General features: G+C 43.5%; 2 protein-coding genes and 1 long non-coding RNA gene across 3 annotated transcripts in view; 1 reads left to right on the top strand and 2 right to left on the bottom strand.

The window, feature by feature from the left end:
- Nucleotides 1-967: 967 nt before the first annotated feature.
- LOC108246482 (synaptic vesicle membrane protein VAT-1 homolog) lies at nucleotides 968-11198 on the bottom strand. The gene is made up of 6 exons (XM_017434054.3): nucleotides 10556-11198; nucleotides 5497-5704; nucleotides 3623-3793; nucleotides 3438-3527; nucleotides 2642-2880; nucleotides 968-1378 (listed from the first exon to the last, which is right to left on the bottom strand). Exons 1-6 carry the CDS (start codon nucleotides 11000-11002, stop codon nucleotides 1184-1186), a joined length of 1350 nt encoding a protein of 449 aa, XP_017289543.1. The 5' UTR covers nucleotides 11003-11198; the 3' UTR covers nucleotides 968-1183.
- A 761-nt stretch (nucleotides 11199-11959) lies between these two features.
- On the bottom strand, nucleotides 11960-12374 carry LOC119617884. The gene is made up of 2 exons (XR_005234335.1): nucleotides 12235-12374; nucleotides 11960-12150 (listed from the first exon to the last, which is right to left on the bottom strand). It is a non-coding gene; the product is annotated as an uncharacterized LOC119617884 (long non-coding RNA).
- Nucleotides 12375-13897: 1523 nt separating this feature from the next.
- The window catches only part of LOC108246190 (rho-related GTP-binding protein RhoN), a 46247-nt gene continuing 41049 nt past the window's right edge, over nucleotides 13898-19095 (top strand). The window contains exons 1-2 of the mRNA XM_017433605.3: nucleotides 13898-14265; nucleotides 15023-15110. Of these exons, the coding sequence (XP_017289094.1) occupies nucleotides 14161-14265; nucleotides 15023-15110 (193 nt within the window). The 5' untranslated portion in view covers nucleotides 13898-14160. The remainder of the gene's footprint in view (nucleotides 14266-15022; nucleotides 15111-19095) is intronic.

Genomic DNA, 19095 nt, shown 5'->3' with positions numbered 1-19095 from the left:
TCAACAAAGCGCTTTTTTAGGCTGGCGGTTTTTGCGAAAGTTCTTCTGGACCGGGAAGTTTATCATTCTGACTTAACCTTTAATGTCTGAGCGCTTTAGTCAACAAATTTGAGCGTAAACACGGACGTCGACCGATTTTCAGTCACTTCGGCTGTTCCTGTAGGTAAACAAACACGCAAGGAAGCTGGCAGCCGATCACAACGTTTAAAGTTAGCGACTCGTTAAGCATCAACGTGAGGAAAAGATTGTCTCACACTTCATGAATTTGTTTTTTTAACGATCTTCGTGACTTTGCAGAGCCGCTTTAAACCTGAGGAGAAATAAGAAAAACTGTTTAATCAGTGAATTGTTTTGAAAGTTACTTCTAAATTTAATAGTTTTCAGTTTTTTTGAATAAAAGCATTGAATCTGAATGAATCTCAACTTACAGAACATCATTTTCTTCATTTGTAGCTCAATAAAGGAAGAAATTTAAAATATTTCTGTGTAAACTTGTCAGAAATTCTTTTAAATTATTTTTTTTCATTAATTGTCATTTTAATTCCTACCATTTTCTAAAACTAGTTTCTTTCTTCTCAGTTTTGTGTTTTCTGCAGTTTCCTTGACATGTTTATTGGATTGTTGTGATTTTTAAAATGTTTTTTTTAAATCAGAGTTTCAGCTTCGTTGCTCAATTCGGCACCTCATGGTCGCCACGAAAAAACAGGAAAGAATAAAAAAAAAAGAAGTCGGGTTTGTCATGCCGAGCTGTTTCGTCACATTTTAAACTTTTCTTTTCCACGCTGTGGCTGAAAAATAGGATCTTTGACCAACGCAGGCTGACCGCTCCTTCCTAAAAGCTCCTTAAAAACCATATAAAAGTAAAACCCTTCTCTTTGTTTTTACGTTTATTAGTTAGTTTTAATTAAAATTTGCCGTCCCCGGTATTTAGTTTAAAGCCCATTAATACGACAAAAGATTCAACAAATAAAGGATCTGAAAAAAGTGAATCTTTATTTCAAAAAAGGAGTGTTCCCAACAAGACATGGCACTATGGACATATTGCACAAGAAAACAAACATCTGAATACTGACGAAGATCACAGGATTCATGGCGTCTTGCTTCTTTTCACTCTCCTGTTTGACAGATTGGACCGAAGCATCGGAGACGTGTTTAATAACGTAATTCAGAGAAACGCTCTTCTTCAATCCTTCTCTGCTTTAACTTCCTCCGCGGCCTCGTCTTTCTTCTCGCTGACAGCGGCGGTGGCGTTTTTCTCCTCGTTTTCCGCCGCCTCCGCGTTGGACTTTGGTTTTTCTTCGCTCTTCTTGGGTTCAGGGAGGAGGATGACCTTCCCGATGTTCTGGCGCTCGTGCATGCGCTTCATGGCGTCGGCCACCTGAGAACAGACGAGAAGGTTTTCAATCTCAGCGCACTTTAGCAAAAAATATGAACACATTAAAAGCCTGCTGTCAAAATCCTTCTTAGACATTTGAATATTAGATAATTAGACTGAAAGCACAAATCCAAGACGTTAAAAAGCTTCTTTTGGTTTGTTTTATTTCCTCACTTGCAAAAAAAAATAAAAAATAAATTCACTTTTTGAAACCAGCTCAGCTAACGGTTCCTTCCTTAGATAAAAACAGAGCACCATTAGCAGAAATTTCAACATTTCTTTACTTTATCGTAACATTTTCTTCTTTTTAGGCTCTGGGAAGAGGGAAGAAAATGGATTGTAAACTGAAAAAAAAAAAGATTAGCTAGTTTGCAGTCTTCATTTTATTTTCAACTGACAAGGATAGACCAAAACCATACAAACTGGGTCTACATCTGTAGTACTTTGTAGTACTATATATCTCTACATAGTACTACAAAACAGTTCCCTCATCTACACAAAAACAACGTTGTTATTAGCTGTTGATTCGTTCATTCAAACAGCTAATCAGGCTAATAGCTTTGCTCGTTTTTTTTTTTTTTTACACTATGCTTTAAAGTTTCCTCACAGATTCACAGATAATACATTCTGTTTTTATTTACTTTTATGTCCATTTATTTTGGCTAAAGTTCAGCATGTCAAATTGCCTTTTTTTAGGTAATTATAATAAATATAATGTGACAAAACAATGGATGAGATTTTTGGCCAGAATTTAGAAGACGGCTCCTAAAGCCGTATCAGATTCAAAATGGCTCCTTAGTGCTGGATTATATAGGCCACTGTCAGACACTGAACTCAGTCAAATAGACTATTTTTTACTGTTTCCAAAATTAAATCTGGTCACAGAGAAATGGTGTTATTTATATTTATATTTATAGAGGGACAGACTAAACTAAATGCTGGTTAGTGGCGTTCAGAAGCTAGGGTTTTCGTTTAGCAAACGTTGATTAATGCGCCTGAAATCTGTGCTGCTGGTATTAATGCAACAATAATAATGTCTCCGATTCATTCAAAGGTTGTTTAATAAACAGTCTCTGTGTAAGCGGCGGACATTTTAACTCTGGTATTAGGAGAGATCTAAACAGAGAGCCGAGCCGGGCTCAGAGGAGCGGAGAGTTACGATCGCAGAGCTTTTCCTTCCCCCAAACATTGTTTCAAGTTTTCCATCTTGACCTCACAGCCTGTCCCCGAGCCCCCCGTGCTGTAAGCGGATGAAGTGACGCCAACCTCCTCGAAGTGGTAGCAGGAGTCGATGCGCGGCTTGATCTTGCCCTGCTTGTAGAGCTCCAGCAGCTTGAAAATGGTCCCGTCGTAGAGCTCCTCGTCGGTGATGTAGCCCAGGTGGAAGCCTGAGATGGCCTTGTTGTGCTGCATCAGCTTCAGGGTGTTCAGAGACAGCTGGTGGTACCAGGTCTTCGCCACGGCCAGCAGGTTCTTCTTCTGACCCGTCACACAGTTGGCCGCACCTGGAGGGACAAGCGGCAGGACAGAAAGGATGCAGTAACACTCTGGGAAGGATTCTGACAAAACGTTTCGTCCACCACTGATGCTGAAACTCTCTTTGAAGCCTGACCTGATCTTTTTCTCTCGGCTGTTCACTTTCCAGGTATCTCCACAGCGACTCATCCTCCTCCATCTAACTCTGTCCTCACTCATGTCCTCTGTGACTGCATCCATATATCTCCTCTTTGTCTCTTCCCTGGCAGCTGCGTCTCTAACATCCTTCTACCAATATGTCCACTGTCCCTCCTCTGCATGTGTCCAAACCATCTCAGTCTGGCCTCTCTAGCCGTCCAACCTGTGCTGTCCCTCTGAGGACCTTGTGCCTAATCCTGTCCATCCTTGTCCCTCCCAAGGAGAACCTCAAAGAGGATAGATTAGTATTTTAGAGAAATGGCAACTCTTTCCTTTGTAACCTTTTAGTTCGGGGACACAGCAGACTGTTTAATTTAAGTGAGCTCGAGCTAAAACACAAATACGTGAAATAGACGAGGTTTTAATGTGTCCAGAGGTTGCGTCTTACCGAAGGCTATTAGCATCCCCAGAGGTTTTAGCAAATTATAGCCTTTGTGGGTGTCAGAACCACCAAGCGGGTCCAGGACAATGTCAACTCCTGCAGAGAGGAAAAACATAAAAAGGCAATCAACCGGACAAGAACAAACATCAGGAGGACGAGTTATTGCAGTGAGATAGTAGTTGTAGTTTTACCCTTTGGGCTGATTTTGCGTATTTCAGCCACGTAGTCCTTGGTGCGGTAGTCGATGGGGTGAGTCACGCCGCCTTGGCTGATGGTCTCGTGTTTGGAAGCCGAGGCGGTGCCAAAGACGGTCACATCCTGCACGGTCTGACACAGCTGGGTGGCAGCAGTGCCCACACCACCTACGGACAGGGGGGTCCTGCTTGTTAACCTCTGTGTGGTCTGAAACTATCAGCACTTCGATCGAGAAACAATCGGAGGGTTGCGGTTCTGATGGCGCTCTGCTGGTTGAACAGATTCAGGCTTTATTTACTCATAACAGAAGACAGCATCCTGTTCAGCCACGGTTTTATGTTACACATAAGATCATCTGGTTGTCCCTTTTGTGTCTTTGCTGCCCGCCGGCCTCTTACGGTTGATTTGGAGCCGTCGGCGGACGAGCACGGAGCCACTCAGCGCTGCCGAGTGGCCTTTGAGGGGGCGGCGATGAAGGTCAACAGACCGTGACTGCGGAGGCTGCGATTCTGACCAAAACCCACTGATGCACTCAACTCTGGGGGGTTTTCATCCTGTTCATTTCAATCCCAACCAAATATGACGACATAACGAAGGTAAATTCATTATTTGTAGTTATATAAAAGCCCTGATACTTACCTGATTTAAATAACCCATGTAGCAAATACTAGTTTTTTTGGTTTTCTGTCAATAATGATGTGATTAGTTCATATTTTTATGACTGGAGTTGATATTAAAGTTAATTTTTTTTAATCCCTTATGTTACTAAATGGAAAGCTTTTGGCTACGCTACTTCCTGTTTAGCAATCTGTCTAGTTTTAGTTGAGCTATTTTCTGCAAACAGAAAAAGCAGAAAAAAAAACAAAACAGCTTTTCTTTACAGGAACCATAAATAACAGCAATGCGTTAGCTTTGTCAGGCTGTTTCAATTCTTTTTAATTTTTAATTCCATCCGTTTGTGCATGGACGGGTGAATAAATGAATGAATGACACTACAAAACTGAAATAAAACCAGATTTGTCGTGTTACCTTTAACTGTTGCTAACATTCAGATGACTCAGAGGCCCTGTCTACACCACCCTGGATATTTCTTTTAAAACTAAAACAAAGCTCGACAGAAACAGAATTAAGATCAAATGAGACAAACCCAGAAAATATGGTAAAAGCAGCTCTATATTTGTGTTTTACGGCACAAAGTGATAACAGACATTGGCTTCTATATTATTTATGAAATCCTCTGTATCGGCTGTCAACACTGATCCATCAGAAATTATTAATAATGGTTTAAATCTCCCATTTTTCCCTCACAAAAAATGGGGCCTTTGAGATGATTCATTCATTTATTGGTTTGATTTTTCTCCAAAATACAATTCTGAATCATGTAACTGTGTAAAATTTAAAGCTAAGAAGCTAAAAAGGTGCGTTTAACCATTTTATATCCGTCGGTGATCACTAATGTGAGTACGGCCTTTATTTGAACTCCCAGACACCTGCAACCTTCTGCTGGAAATTGGAAATAACGGCTCGTTCAAAATGTCAGGCGTTGCCAAAGCAACCGAGTTTGATAAGGATCCAGTCTGACATTTGATGAATAAAATGTTATGAGACCAAAGCACACACCGGGACCTGACAGCTGACCCGTGGTCTTCTGCCTGATCATCTTTACTGCAGAAAAGCAGCTGAATTCAGAGAGCTGGACTACTTTGGACCGGAGAAAATGCTCTAAATCCTCGACAATTAACTCCATGGAGTGACGTTTTCGGTGCCACCACACCATAAATGTCACAGACTCAGTATGATAACCAATTCTTTTCCCAAAAACCCTAGAACGACCCTGGAGATCATGTCCCGCCGTTAGCCCGTGTCTCACCTGCAGCCATGTGAATGAGAACGCTTTTCCCCGGCCGGAGGTTGGCCATCTCGAACAGCATCATGTACGCCGTCAGGTAGTTGATGGGGATGGCGGCGGCCTCCTCGAAACTCATCCCCTCGGGCATGGGGTAGGTGCGCTTGGCGGGCAGGACGACCAGTTCCTGCCACATGTCGCAGCGGTTCACCGCGATGACGCGATCTCCCACCTGGGGGCAGACAGGAAGTTAGATCCGAAGCGACGCGTCCAACACGACTCCAGAGTTATGGAAGCAGGTAAAGTTTTATCTGAGGTCCACACAGTATTTAAGGAAAACACATTATAGTATGTATAAAACACACCAGCTGTCAGTCAGTTTGATCCATTCTTGCCTTGTTTCTTTAATTAAATTCCATATATCCATTTGTTTGTATGCACCATAATGAAGGACCTGAAAACACACCAGCTCATAAGGTTAAATCCAACCTCAGGTGAAGAAATGTGGGAATATTTCCACACAGGGAAGACAATATAGTCACATGTGCACCTAACAGAGAGAATAAATCACTTATTGGGTTTATTGGTTCTAGTCTTCCTTATAAAAAAGATGTTTTCTCCAACATCCAGACGCCACAAGCCAAGTGAAGGTATTCTGTTGTCTATTAAAGTGCATTATGATGACAGATACCTTATCCGGGAACTAAGCGACAAACAGTTTATCCGTGCTTCTGTCGGTTTGGATCTCATTAAATCTGCCGCACGCCTAAAAAAATACTTATAAACAAGTTCCACTAGTTTGCCAGCTTCAGCCGGGGCGTGATGTCACTCGCACATCCAACTACAGCATCGTAAATAAAACGCAGCGTATTATATCCCCCCCCCCAGTCACAGGACCCAGGGGCTAAATTTGGTTCCAAGAGAGAAAAGCAAACAGCTCTGATGGGGAGGCGGTACGCCTCAGATCCCAGAGAGCCTTCAGGAGGGAACATTTCTGATCGGTCAAGTATTCGCCGTTTTATTTCTTGCCTGTTTGAAGAAAGCGCCTAAAAAAAAAAAAAAAAAAAGAGAAGCTTTACGACTTTTAAAAGGAGTGAAACCCTCGATTTATCTGACTGCAGTTGAAAGCATAGAAGGACTGAACTTTAAAGAGCTTAAGTTGTTTTGTTTTTCCTCAGAGTGGACTGTTCCTGTTTTAATTACACTCAACGGGGGCTGCTCAGCTCCCAAAAAAGGTTATGCTGTAGAAGTATCCTATTGAAAAAAAACAAAAAAAATGCCTGAACAGTCAAGGACACAGGAAAAGTGTGATCTGATTATGAATGCTGCCCTGCTTCCTCTTAAACAGCCTTAGGAGCCGGGGTGCCACGCCCACTTCCTGCCACACACAACCCATGACATTAGACAGATCCCTCACATACACACTTGCACATAAACACACGTTTGTGTTAAAACTCAAACTGCACATGTTCACCTCAGATGACCTCGCCCCCTGTTTTTTTTATTTATTTTTTTTCTCGAGCCGATCGAGTTTCTCAACACTCGGGGCTCGTGATGACACATCTGAAACCGTTGCTGGATGATCCTAAAAGTGCACGGTAGTCATTTTGAAAAAAGGCTGAGCTCAGTTCCTGAAAGGGCTGACATGAACTGAAGTAACTAAAGTTACTCTGAGGCATGTTGCTCAATTTGAAAGTTTGTTTTTTTTATCTACTTAACAAGAAGCTGCACTTTAAACTACAGAAAAGGGGCTCCTGAGAGAGTTATACAGTAACCCAGTGGTCCTTTTCAAGCCCCGCCCCTTTTTGGAGGAACACAAATTTCCAGGCTCCGCCCCCCTCCAGCTCAACAAAGGTTTATATGAACAACAACAATAACAAAAAACAAAACAAAATAACTGATTCATTAGTAGGCTGAATTCCGAGCTTGTTTTTTTCTGAGACATTTTGTCTCTTTGAGCTTTTTTTTTAAAAAAAAAAAAAACACAGAACAATCAAAACAGAAACTGCGCTTCGCCAGAATAAAAATAAAGTGCCCCATCAGCCCCGTGCTTATTTAAAAATAAAAAAAGAGACAAAAATAATGTGCAATGTTGCTTTTTTTTTTTTTTAAAGAACTAGCAAGAAAGTTCAATCTGTTCACAGAAACAAACCCATTTATGAGCTCGTTATTTCTGAGTTAACAGTCAGAATGAAACTCAGTTTTACTGCTCAGCTAAGGTTTTAATTCTTCACTTATTCAGTTTTCAGAAAGTGGATTTCCTGCTCCTGATCACAACAAAAAACAGCTAAACGGCAGCTCCGCCTGCAACGTTTCCATTTCCAATTTAGCCGATAAGCACGTTTGTATTTTCCGACAAACATATTATTTGCATTTCCCGTACAGTTAACGTTGGTCCTAGGTTAAACGTCTATTTGCTTTGTTTTCTTTAAGGACGGTCAGGTTAAACGGTGAAACATAAAGCTGCTTTCATCATCCAGGAAACACGAGGCGCCGTTCACTCTGCAGGTCTGAAGGCTAAAAACTGATCTGACGCCACGCTCCGGACACTGCGAGTGTCGGCGCGTGTGTGTGTGTTGACTGTGACATCGCTGTCCAATCGGAGCCGACCGTCCAAATGCCCAAATGTTAACGATGAGCTTTGTTTTTGGAGCTGTGGCTGCTGCCTCTGAGCAGGGTTAGGGTTAGGGTTAAAGAGTCGACAGGGCGTGGCGACTTTAACGTGAGGGGTCTTCGTCCTTTTCAGCCTGCTGAGGTCGCTTCGAAAAGCACCTGACCTGCATCTGATTCGGTCCCATGAGAAAACCCACAGATATGTGTCCAACGGGGGCAAGAAATCAAATCGGATTGGGTCGCATATTTGCGAAATGCGAGACGAAATCACGAACTGTTGTGCGAGTTAAAAGTCTGCTAAATGTGGAATCTGGGAAGACGAGCGGTGAAAAAAGGGATCCTTCTGAAAGTGCCACACCCTGCTGTCCTTATCTGGACGGGCCCCGCTCCGTCTGTCTCTCTCTTGGAGACATTCTGGCATCCTTCTGCGTTATTGTCTGCAGCGACGTGCTCTCTCGCGCTGACGGCCCACCCAAATTCTTACACCGAGCGGCTGGTCGCAGACGCCGTCTTTCCGGGTGGAAACATCTGTATTTCGCGGCTCTAACGCCCCCCCAACTTTCATTCCAGCTCGCTCTTTTGGTAGTTTTACTGTGTCGTCCGGGTGTGTGTGTGTGTGTCAGAAGTGCTGAGAAACACAGCGCCGTCCTTAAAGACTCCCTGCTCGTTTGAAAACCGAAGGGAAGCGCGGCAGCAGGAGTGAGAAGAAAAGAGTGAGCGGCTGAGGGGGAGGGAAATTCTTCGCTGACACGAAGGGATAAGGAGCAGCTTCGGCAGAAACGTAGATAACACACACACACACGGTAAACCCATTAAGGAGCGAAAACGGAGTTTAACTTGGAAAACGATAAACAAAGAGACGTTTGTGACGTGCAGAAGCACAAAAAGCGAGATAAGATACGACCCACGTTTATATTAGTTACTTGTCCCAAAAAGAGCGCAGCTTTAAAAGATCAACAGAAACCGATCTGGTTTGTTGTTAATTATGTTGGATTTCATTCTGAATGCTCACAGGGGGATTTAATATCACAACTGGGAGCCCTCGGAGAGCGCAGACCTCCGCGGGGGACATTGAACAGCTGTAGGAGCCGGACTGTGATCCTGATCAGCGCCAAACTTCGATCGGCCGCTCTATGTGACGACATCAACATTTCCTGGAGATTTCACCAAAATCCGTTCTTTACTTCTTGCGTTATCACGCCCATGGACGGACAGACGCTGCTGAAAACATAGACCTCCTGTAGACTCCTTATTTTCACTCGCTGCTTTCAAAGTTACAGCAGCTGGACGTAAAAATGTAAAAAAAATAAACAAACATAATATTAGTTATTAACATTTCTGCTGTTGTTCCAGCAGAAACGTTAGAATCTTACCGGCTCAAAGTGCCCCAGGCTACACTGGAAGTGCTACAGACAGCTGCTGCTGCTGCTATCTGAGCTCTAAAAGAGCCGTGGAGTTGAACAGAAACGGGACGGAGTTCCCCGTGGAACGCGGAACGGTAAAAGGTTTACGAACCGGAGCTCGCGGAGAACCTTTGGGAGCGGCCCACGGCGATCCACTTTGAGCTTGGCTCAAGACTAGCCACGAGCTCGTCGATGCGGTCAGATCTGAGCTGACGGTCGAGCAAAGAGCCATCCACAGCAGGTAAGATATTAACGGTTCACAGGGAAAGACCTGAAGAATCCCTTCAAGCCTGAGTCAAACTCAAAGACTATTAGAGGTCCACAGCAACAAAACCTAATTATTATTATTATGAGCTCCATATCTGTAAAACTGGCTGTGGTGGCCATTTTGAATTAGGTTGACTCTGAAGGTGAAAACCAGTTTCATGCAGATCCATCCATCAGACTCCAAACAGCAAACGGCACAATTTTAAACAAAGATCTTTAGTTTTGGAGCTCAAAAGGAGGCGTGTTTGGGGACCAACATCAGCGACTACCATGTCAAAGTTTCATTAAAACCCATCAGGCGGTTCGTGAAATATTACGCTAACAGACAGACAAACACATACAGCGGCGGTGGACATTTAGTCACTAAGGTTTTGTTTTAGATCAGGTGTTGTACAAAAAAACGCTAAGCTGCCGATCAGAGAACCCGCACCTGTTCACGACGACAGAACAGGTGCGGGTGTGACTCCGCACCTGTTCACCTCAGACCTGAAAGGGAAATACAGGATGTCAGGATGAGCTGAAAACGAGAGAAGAGCGGGTCAGCTTTAAACGAAGCATAAAGACAAACAGCTTCCCTCCACAGGGCTTGTCTTAATGACTAATAATTATAAATATTAAATTAAAACGTGCAGCTTTAGGCTCGTGAAAGGTAAACAAGTTGTCACTCTGTGATCTGAGAGGAACAGCAGGTGTTAATGTCAGGAATGAGCTCCTTTATGATGTCCTGAAGCAGCCAAAGGGTCAGAAATGAGCCCAGGAGCTGTGGGCTGTGAGGGGACACCCCCTCCCCCGGAACTCACCTTCCTGTCCTTCACGTCCTCCGCCACGGCCTCGACGACCCCGGAGCCCTCCATCCCCATGACGACGGGCGGGGCGGGCAGCAGCTCGTACAGCCCCTGTTTGCCCAGCAGCTCGGCGAAGTTGAGCCCGCACGCCCGGAGCCGAACCATCACCTCCCCGGGCTGCAGCCGCGGCGGCTTCATCGTCTTCACCTGCAGCTTGAGCTTCTCGTAGCCACCGTATCCGGTCAGCACCAGCGCCCGGGAGGAGAGGAGCTTCTCCTCCTCCTGCTGCTGCTCCTCCTTCTTCTTCTCCTCCTGCTGCTGCTGCTGCTGCTCCACGGCCGCAGGGCTGCTCTCTGGCTCCGAGGTGTCCGCCGCCGGAGGAGGAGGAGGAGGAGGGTCGTCGGCCTTCTTCACCTGCTCGGGTTCTTCCTGCTGCTGAGTTGGAGCCTCTTCACCAGACATGACGAGCACTTTTTCCGACAAGATTTTCGTCTTTCTTTTTTTTTTTTTAAAGCTTTTTTTTGGCGGGTTTCCGAACTCTCAACGGTCACTTAAAAGGAAAAATAAAAGTCGCAAATAGTTTTGATTAAAAAAAAAAAAAAAAAAGTTTTCATCGATAAGATGCTCCTCACTGCAGACAGCCCTGTCTCTCTGCGGTTTCCTCCTGTTCGCTCTCCGCTCAACAAGTGGTCATTAGACAAGAGCCGGAAATGAACGGAGCGACTTCCGGCAAAGACTTTCCACAATAAAACACTTTAAAGTCACAGTTACCTTAACGAATGGCTTATCATAATTACTTTCAGTCGAAGGCAAAACATAAAAAAGCTAAGTTGACATTTTAATCACCAGGAAATCTAACAAGTAAAGTCTATCTTTTTAATTAGCTAGATAATTAGATAATTAGCTAGCTAGCTAGCTGAGAATAGCTAAAAAAGGGAAAGTGAAAGGGAAGTTTTGGATTTTATAGGTTTTACATGGGCAATTAAAAATAAAAATTACATTTATTTATTTTCTAATAAAGATTTTAGAAAGACTAAGTATATTTAAAAGGTTTAGCTAGATAGCTTGACCTATCTAAAATGTTTTGTGCTCATTAGCTCAAAGCTTGCTGGCTATCTAGACCGTTTTCAAAATAAATAAAGGGGACTTTTCATCTTGTTACACTCTGAAACAGTTACTCATAAAGGTAAAAATCTAAGATATGAAAATTATAAATGTCATTTGCATCTCTGAATTTTGTTTAAACTGAAAATGGTGAAATATATTCCAATTTCAACATTTTAATTTAACAATATTTTTTTATATTGAAGGCCTAAAACAGCTGCCAGTCAACTATGAAATTTTAAGTGGTCATTTAGTCACATAAACCATTTAGCTAAATAAGCAATAACGAAATATTTGCGTTTTTCAACAAGTTCCAGAGCAGTTCTAAAAACAGAGGCAGCTTGAGAACCTTTTATTTTGATGAGCAGAGCTGGTTTCCGGTTCTGCCTTGTCTCACGGTGGCTGACTTGACCCATCCTCTCTGAAGAAGTGTCCGCTCTGTTTTGTTGGCAGAAAGCTGGAAGATGATGATGAGCAGAGAGCTACAAAGCCTGGACACCGGAGTCCTGCTGGGAGAAGTGGGATTTAATGAAGGAACAGCTGGAAAAAACAACACCTGAATTAATTCACGTTGACACTAAAGTACACACAAGCTGGGAATGAGTTGCTTTTCCCAGCTGTTGATGCTGCCCCAATTAAAGCCAAAACGCATGAAATTCTGGTGCATTTCAAACTTATTCTGCTCCTTTTGAAACAACTGGACATTTTGCATCAGGCAGCAGCAGCACCACCCACACTCATCTGTTTCTGCTGGTTTCAGTGAGGCACACAGGAAGTGGTGACAAACAGAGCTGCTTAAAAAAAAGGAGGACAAATGTCAGACGTTACCATTTCACTTGTTTGATCCTTGAAGAAGCTCTGATGAAGCACTCAGACAGAAATAACAGCTTTTCACTCCAACTTTGGCTGTTTTTTTAACCTCTTATGAGTTGTTTTTGCTTTACGTGACTGAAAAATGGAGTCAACTCAATCATAGCTGTTAGAAAACACAATTAGACTCTGAACATTCCCACCAAAAAATGAAACGAGAACTGTAACATTAACAATACTGAGTATGATTTTTAAAAGAAGTAAATTAAAACAGTCCGTTTTAGCTTCAAAGCGTGCAGATCTATCTGTGGGTGTTTTCTGATTTTCAGCCACAAGATGGCGCCAAAACACCGTTTTAAAAGTCCAGACGGTCTTACTGCAGCTGAATTACAAACTGTATTTACACACACACACACAATTTTTGATTCAAACAAGCCAGAAATCCCAGTTTAAATATAATTTTAAATCATTTATATCAAGGCTTTGTTTTGGAGAATTATTTTGATTTTATTTTGGTTTCGTTCCTGCATTTGTTCTTCTGCTGCCTGGATGCTGATTTTCTGGCAACAGGAGCGGAAGTTGGCTGCATCAAGTCAGCTGTAGTCAGTCAGAGAAACACCGGAAGTGCAGGGATTTTGTTTTCATACTTATGGCAGGACAACTGTTGCTCAAAAATTGCAGTTCTCCTTGTCAGCCTCGTGTGACCTCCTGATGTCACAGCTGCTCGTGGGCTGAGTTGGCCTCTGGTTCACAGGTAAGAAATTCTTTAAGTGAGCCTAACGACCCCTCAGGAAGGAGGGGAGGGAGAGTGATCTGCATGTGAGTTCGTCTTGCAAACAATTTTGCGATTCTTTACATTTTTAAAGCTTGAACAGAACTGAGACCACTCCTTAGCAAAAAGTCTTTTAAAACTGGTGATAAACGATAAAAACGTGGGATTGTTTTTGGTTTTTTGAGTTATGCAACAAAAGTATAAGTTACAAAAGTTATTTTTTTCTCCACCCAAAAATGTCTAAATTAATAAAAATACAGAAATAAAGAAAGCAAAACAGTCTTTTAGAAAGCAGAAACCACTTAAATATTTAAATTTCTGTATGAACTCTGAACTGACATGATTGTGCCAGCTTCATTTACAGAAACATAAATAAATAAAACAAAAAAAATCAAGTCATGATTTATTTCTTTAGCAAATTTAGATGACAGATGCTCCGCAGTTGACAACACACTAAATCAGTATTTAGTAATAAAACAGCAAAATATTATAAAATAAACTGACCTTGAACAATAAATTCAGCTCAGTTTGAACTCAAATCTAGAGAAAAGAAACAAACTTTTATTCTTTAAGAAGCTGAAACTCAGATTTAAAAAAAACATGACTTTAAAACTTTAGCTGCATCGTTTCACTCGGATGCTTTTACTTTGGCAGGTCGGAACAGGAAGCAGCGTGTTAGCGGCGCCACCTTCACAGACAGGTATCATTAATGAGCGCCGCTCGGCCGGAGGAGGAGAGGAGCGCAGCGCGGCGCGGAGTTTGGGAGCAGAGAGCCGAGAGGAGCTGAAGTTGACTTTATTTTTTATTTTTTTTTAAATTTCATTTTATTCTTCTTTTCAAACTTCCCTCCGGAGTGAGTCCTCATCCATGCAGCAGGGGGCTTCGGGTCAGCTGCTCCTCGACCCTCCATCCGAGCCGTCCGGTCACAGAGGCGATGGAGACCAAAGGGCTGCTCCGCTGTAAGATCGTGGTCGTCGGGGATTCTCAGTGCGGGAAGACGGCCCTGCTTCACGTTTTCGCCAAAGACTCGTTTCCGGAGGTGAGCTTCATCAAACAAACAAACAAATAAATAAACAAACAAGCTGCTGCTGCGGATCCCCGTGCGTAAAATCCGCTCCGAGCTGCGCCAACAGCGTCTCCAACCATCCCGAAAACCTGCTTTGATTTGTCAAACCGCGTTCAGCCCGAACCTTGCCTTATCTCTGTCTTTATATGAAACGAAAACAACAAAATTTATGATAAAGTGTATTGTAAGTATTGTAAGTGTAATGATTGTTTCTGTGTTCAGAAACTGTTATTATTCTGTTTCCCGGAGCTGTGATCATGTTCCATCACAGTGGTTCACTTAAAAGAAGCGATTCGGGTTGAAATTTGACTGTTTTGTCCAGATTTCTTGAATAAAAGAATAAAAATAAAAACAGAAACATGTCAGCTCTTTAACAGCAACAAGAAATGTAAAAAAAAAAAACCCCAACAAAAACTCCCTGTTCTTCACAGGCCTAAAGGACAAACTGATGGAGTTTGTTTTGGAATTTGGAAATAGGTCAAAGCTTTATCTTTTCCACACACACACGGAGCATCTCCTGCCTCTTGACATTCAGAACTGCATTTCCCTCAGCACCGCAGCTATTTCAGAGTTCATTAGGAATCCAGCTGCTTCGCCTCAGAAAAATCCCACCGATTCTTTCTTCCTTTTCTTTTTCTTTCTTTCTCTCTCTTGTTTTTTTCTGAATGCACACACCACCACCCTCAGAGCTTTGATCTGACTGCCGCCCCTCTCTCCTGTCTGGTTGCAGAGCTACGTTCCCACGGTGTTCGAGAACTACACGGCCAGCTTCGAGATCGACAAGCAGCGGATCGAGCTCAACATGTGGGACACGTCAGGTAAGGACGGCGGCCTTCGCCCCGTGCCAGCGACTCGCAGCGCCTTGGCGGAGCGTCCGAACCTCTCAAACTCTTCCGCACTTTGTTTGCACATCTGGGCCCTGACGCTTTTGCCCATTCTTCTTTGTAACATAACTCGAGCGCCGTCAGAGAGTGTCTGTGAACGGCGGTTTTCAAGTCTTGCCACAGGTTCTCAGTTGGATTTAGGTCTGGACTTTGAGACATTCTAACACATGAACATGCTTTGATTTGACCCATTCCACTGTAGACCTGGCTGGATGTTTCAGGTCATTGTCCTACTGGAAGATGAATCTTTTATCCGGTCTCAGGTCTTTTACAGCCTTGAACAGGTTCACTTCTAGAATTGGCCTTTATTTGGCTCCAACCAGCTTCCCTGCTGGTGTCTCACAGCATGATGCTGCCACCACCATGTTTCACAGTGAGGATGTGCAGTGTTTTGCATTTAGGCCATCCATGGAGTAGAGTGGAGACTGAGGCTCCATTCACACCTGACAGTCCGGTCGACTTAATGGGACCAAAACTGCAGCATTTGTTCCATTTTCAGCTGCTGTGGTTCTCATTCATGCTGCACCGAGTCAATTGAGACAAACCTTTTGAGCAACCTGCCCCCCCCGCATGTGGTGGTGCTGCACTACTGAAGGAAATTACACGAAAACATCTGAAGAAGACGCTGTGCGCAGCTTCCTTCTTCTGGAAAAATAAACAAAAATGGAGTGGCGTCAAATTTGAGCGGCTTTAGGATTTCTGTTTTGTCTCCACGTCTGACCACGAGCCATTTCTCCCGCTAGTGGTAGAAACGCCTGTTTGTTTTGGTCGTATTTACCCAGAAGGCCCTGCGCTGTAGTCCGCTTCCTGCTTTTGGAGCGGTCTCCGGTCCGCTTGCGTTCACATCTGCATTCGAACCGCGCCAGAGTTCACTTCAACCGAAACTGAGACCGAGGCTTTTAGGCGGACTGGAGTTCGTTTTCTTTGGAGTTGGATTAAAGTGGACTGAACAGGGCTGCTGTGAACGCACCCTCAGACATGTCCTGTGGACAGGTTGTCCCACCTGAGCTGTAGGTCTCTGCAGCTCCTCCAGAGTTACCTCGACCTCCTTGGCTGCCACTCAGGTCAATGCTCTCCTTGTTTGCTCTCAGTTTAGGCGGGCGGCCATGTTTTGGCAGGTCTGCGGCTGTTTCAAGCTGATGGATTGAAAAGTGAGATGTTCAAAGTTTTTATAACCTTAGTCTGCTTTAAACTTCTCAACTTTATCCCTGACCTGTCTGGTGTGTTCCCTTCGTCTTCATGATGCCGTTTGATCACTGATGTTCTGTAAAAACCCAGAGGCCATTCTTATACTGCCGTATAAATACACTCATGCCTCATGCACTAATCTGTGTTGGTCTGTCAAATAAAACACAGTAAAACACATTGATGTTTGTCCAAATGTGGGAAAGTTCCCGGGGCGTGAACACTTTTTTCGCAGCGCCCCGTTTCAGTCGTGCCGCGCAAAAAAAGCTCCCAATCCACGGTGGCAATCCATCAAACAGTGTAGATGAGAAAAAAAGAAAAAAAAAAAACACACAAAAAGACGAGAGATTTCCACAAACACGACACGGATTGTGAGAAAAGTCAGCCGTCCTTGGAGCTTCACAGCAGAAGCATCGTTTGGAATTCAAACAAGCCACAAGACATCAGGCTTTCACTAATCTGTTGATCTTTTTTACACCTTTTACCATCTGTGTAAAAAGCACACTAAGGTTTTAGATTTTCTAGTGGTTGTGTATTAGAGGGAAAGACATCACAGGTCACACTCGAACCTTTAGGAGTCGAAACTAGGGGTGTGCCACATATATTATGGTAAAACCAGAGGATTTTTTTAACATTACGATAACGTATGAAGACGTAATTTAACAGGCGCTATGTGGTCCACACTTCCCACCAGTTGGTGGCGGTTTTGCTTCCTATGATTGTTTGCCAACTGCCATAAAAACAAAGAAGAAGAAGAAGCGCGAGGCGCTGCGAGTGCGACCTAGCAAACATGGCAGAGCTCAAAAAAAGGAGCCACTTCTGTTGTTTGGAACGATTTTGGTTTGAAAATAGAAGATGTGGATCAGACCGCCATGTTCTGCAAGAAACACGTCAAATCTGTTCATAAAGTTACATATTTATTTGGGCAAATTCACAAAAAAAAATAAAGAAAAAGCAGAAAATGTGGAATATCGTCTGTGATATCGTTATTGAGGTATTTTAAGAAATATATCATGATATCATTTTTTGGTAATATTGCCCTCTCCTAGTCGAAACTTCTCAAAATGCTGGCGAACAAACACTTCCTGCTCTCACCGTTCGTACGTCAAACGTCAGTGTTTTTGTCTTCTTTCTCTGCTGTGGGACTCAAGCTTTTCTCTCAGATCTGCCTTCAGAGTGCAGAGAGCGCACACTCAAGCTCTAATTCACTTCCATTATACTTCCGCCGTAGAAACATAAAAAGTCTCATACGTGACCCCCAGAAGAGCCTGCAACTTAAAGGTTAAAGAACTTCTTCAACATAACGTGGAATTCTTTTTTTCTTTTTCTGCAGTCCGCCTGTCTGATGGAGAGAATCTCCGCAGAAAGTTAATTCGGGTTGAACTTTCAGGCCGTAGCTGTCTTGGGAGATGTTCTGTGTTTACAGCGATGCTTTGGCAGCGTTTCCCATTTAATAGTTGGGTCATTCGGGTCACGTTCAAGAGCCGCAGCCGAGGGGTCCGTAAAAACGTGGAGGTTTGAGTCGGAAACACTTATCCACGGACGTGAACTCTCTCCCGTTGTCAGCCTTCAGACCTTTTTTGCATTTTGTTTACAGTCACACAGCAGCACACACACACACACACCAAAAACTAGTGTTCTCACACCAGCCGAGCGGAGCTTTTAGCGCTCGGCCTCCCATTAACCTCCGCCCATGCAGACGCACGGACCAGCTCGACGAGTTGGAGATTAAGAGCTGCAGCTGCTGTCCTGCGGCTCACCGTGGGCGAGGCCGCGCTGTTTAAACAAAGCAAGAAAATAAAAACCCTGCTCTGGAACTGATGGCACACAAACACACCTTTTTTTTTTTTTGTCACTGAGCTGCCCGGTGGATAACAATTACACCGGCAGGATGTTTAAATAGTCATTTACTCCACCTTAAACTTAAAACTCATCTTCCTGCGCGGAGCATCGCTCTCTCATGTTACTGCCATCATGGCTGAACATATTGGTCCAGTATGTGAGCTGATGGAAAAAGACTTAAAAACAAAAACAACTTAATCCTCCTCTTCCTTCCTGGTTGGGTCAAACAACAGTTCAAACCTTTCAAAGCATGTTTCAGTGTAGAGTTGATTTATTCTCACGGTCTGTGTTTTTTTTTTTTTTTTTTATCTGTTCAGCACTTACGCCACCTTAAAAGCGTTTTATAAATAAAGTTATGAACGATCAATATCTCACCTGTGGCAGATAACTCTGATGGAGCTCGGTTTGGAGAAACGGTTGAACTTCGACCCCGTCGATGAGCGAACGGTGTAATTTCTGTTTTGTAAATCTTTACATCATTGACGGAAGGGGTTTCAGGTGCAACAACACCCACGTACAGCTACAACAATTCTCCTCGGTATTTAACACGAGTCGTTTGGGAGGCCTTACAGAGACGTTTCACCCCCCCAAGACTCTACTCTTATATGTGCCTGTTCTGTGTGAGCATGTGTAAATACTTCTGCTGAGTGTGTGTGTGTGTGTAGTCAGGGGAATGTGCCGTTATGCTGAAGTGACAGCCAGGAAAATACTGTCAGCATTCAGTTTCTCTCTCTCTGTGTGACATTCTGCCATTATCACGACAGCAGGAAGACGAGCGTGAGACTCAGATACTGACCCAGCACGTAAAGGGGTAGTTCGGATGTTTCGGAGTGGGGTTGAAAGGTTAACATCTTACCTGTCTTAGACAGCTCTGGGAACGACCTCAGTTTGG

The sequence above is a fragment of the Kryptolebias marmoratus genome, linkage group LG17 (assembly GCF_001649575.2).
Source record: "Kryptolebias marmoratus isolate JLee-2015 linkage group LG17, ASM164957v2, whole genome shotgun sequence".
In the NCBI taxonomy this organism is placed as follows: Eukaryota; Metazoa; Chordata; class Actinopteri; order Cyprinodontiformes; family Rivulidae; genus Kryptolebias; species Kryptolebias marmoratus.
The sequence above is the reverse complement of the archived record's forward strand: the minus strand, read 5'-3'. Positions and strand labels throughout refer to the sequence as shown.

What these genes read in the sequence shown, in the direction of transcription:
- LOC108246482 (XM_017434054.3), bottom strand. Translation starts at nt 11,002, where the DNA reads ATGTCTGGTGAAGAGGCTCCAACTCAGCAGCAGGAAGAACCCGAGCAG. An exon ending in ACGCAAAATCAGCCCAAAGG is followed by an intron (nt 3,528 to 3,622) that starts GTAAAACTACAA and finishes TCCTCTCTGCAG; the next exon opens with GAGTTGACATTGTCCTGGAC. An exon ending in CCTGCTACCACTTCGAGGAG is followed by an intron (nt 1,379 to 2,641) that starts GTTGGCGTCACT and finishes GTCTGTTCTCAG; the next exon opens with GTGGCCGACGCCATGAAGCG.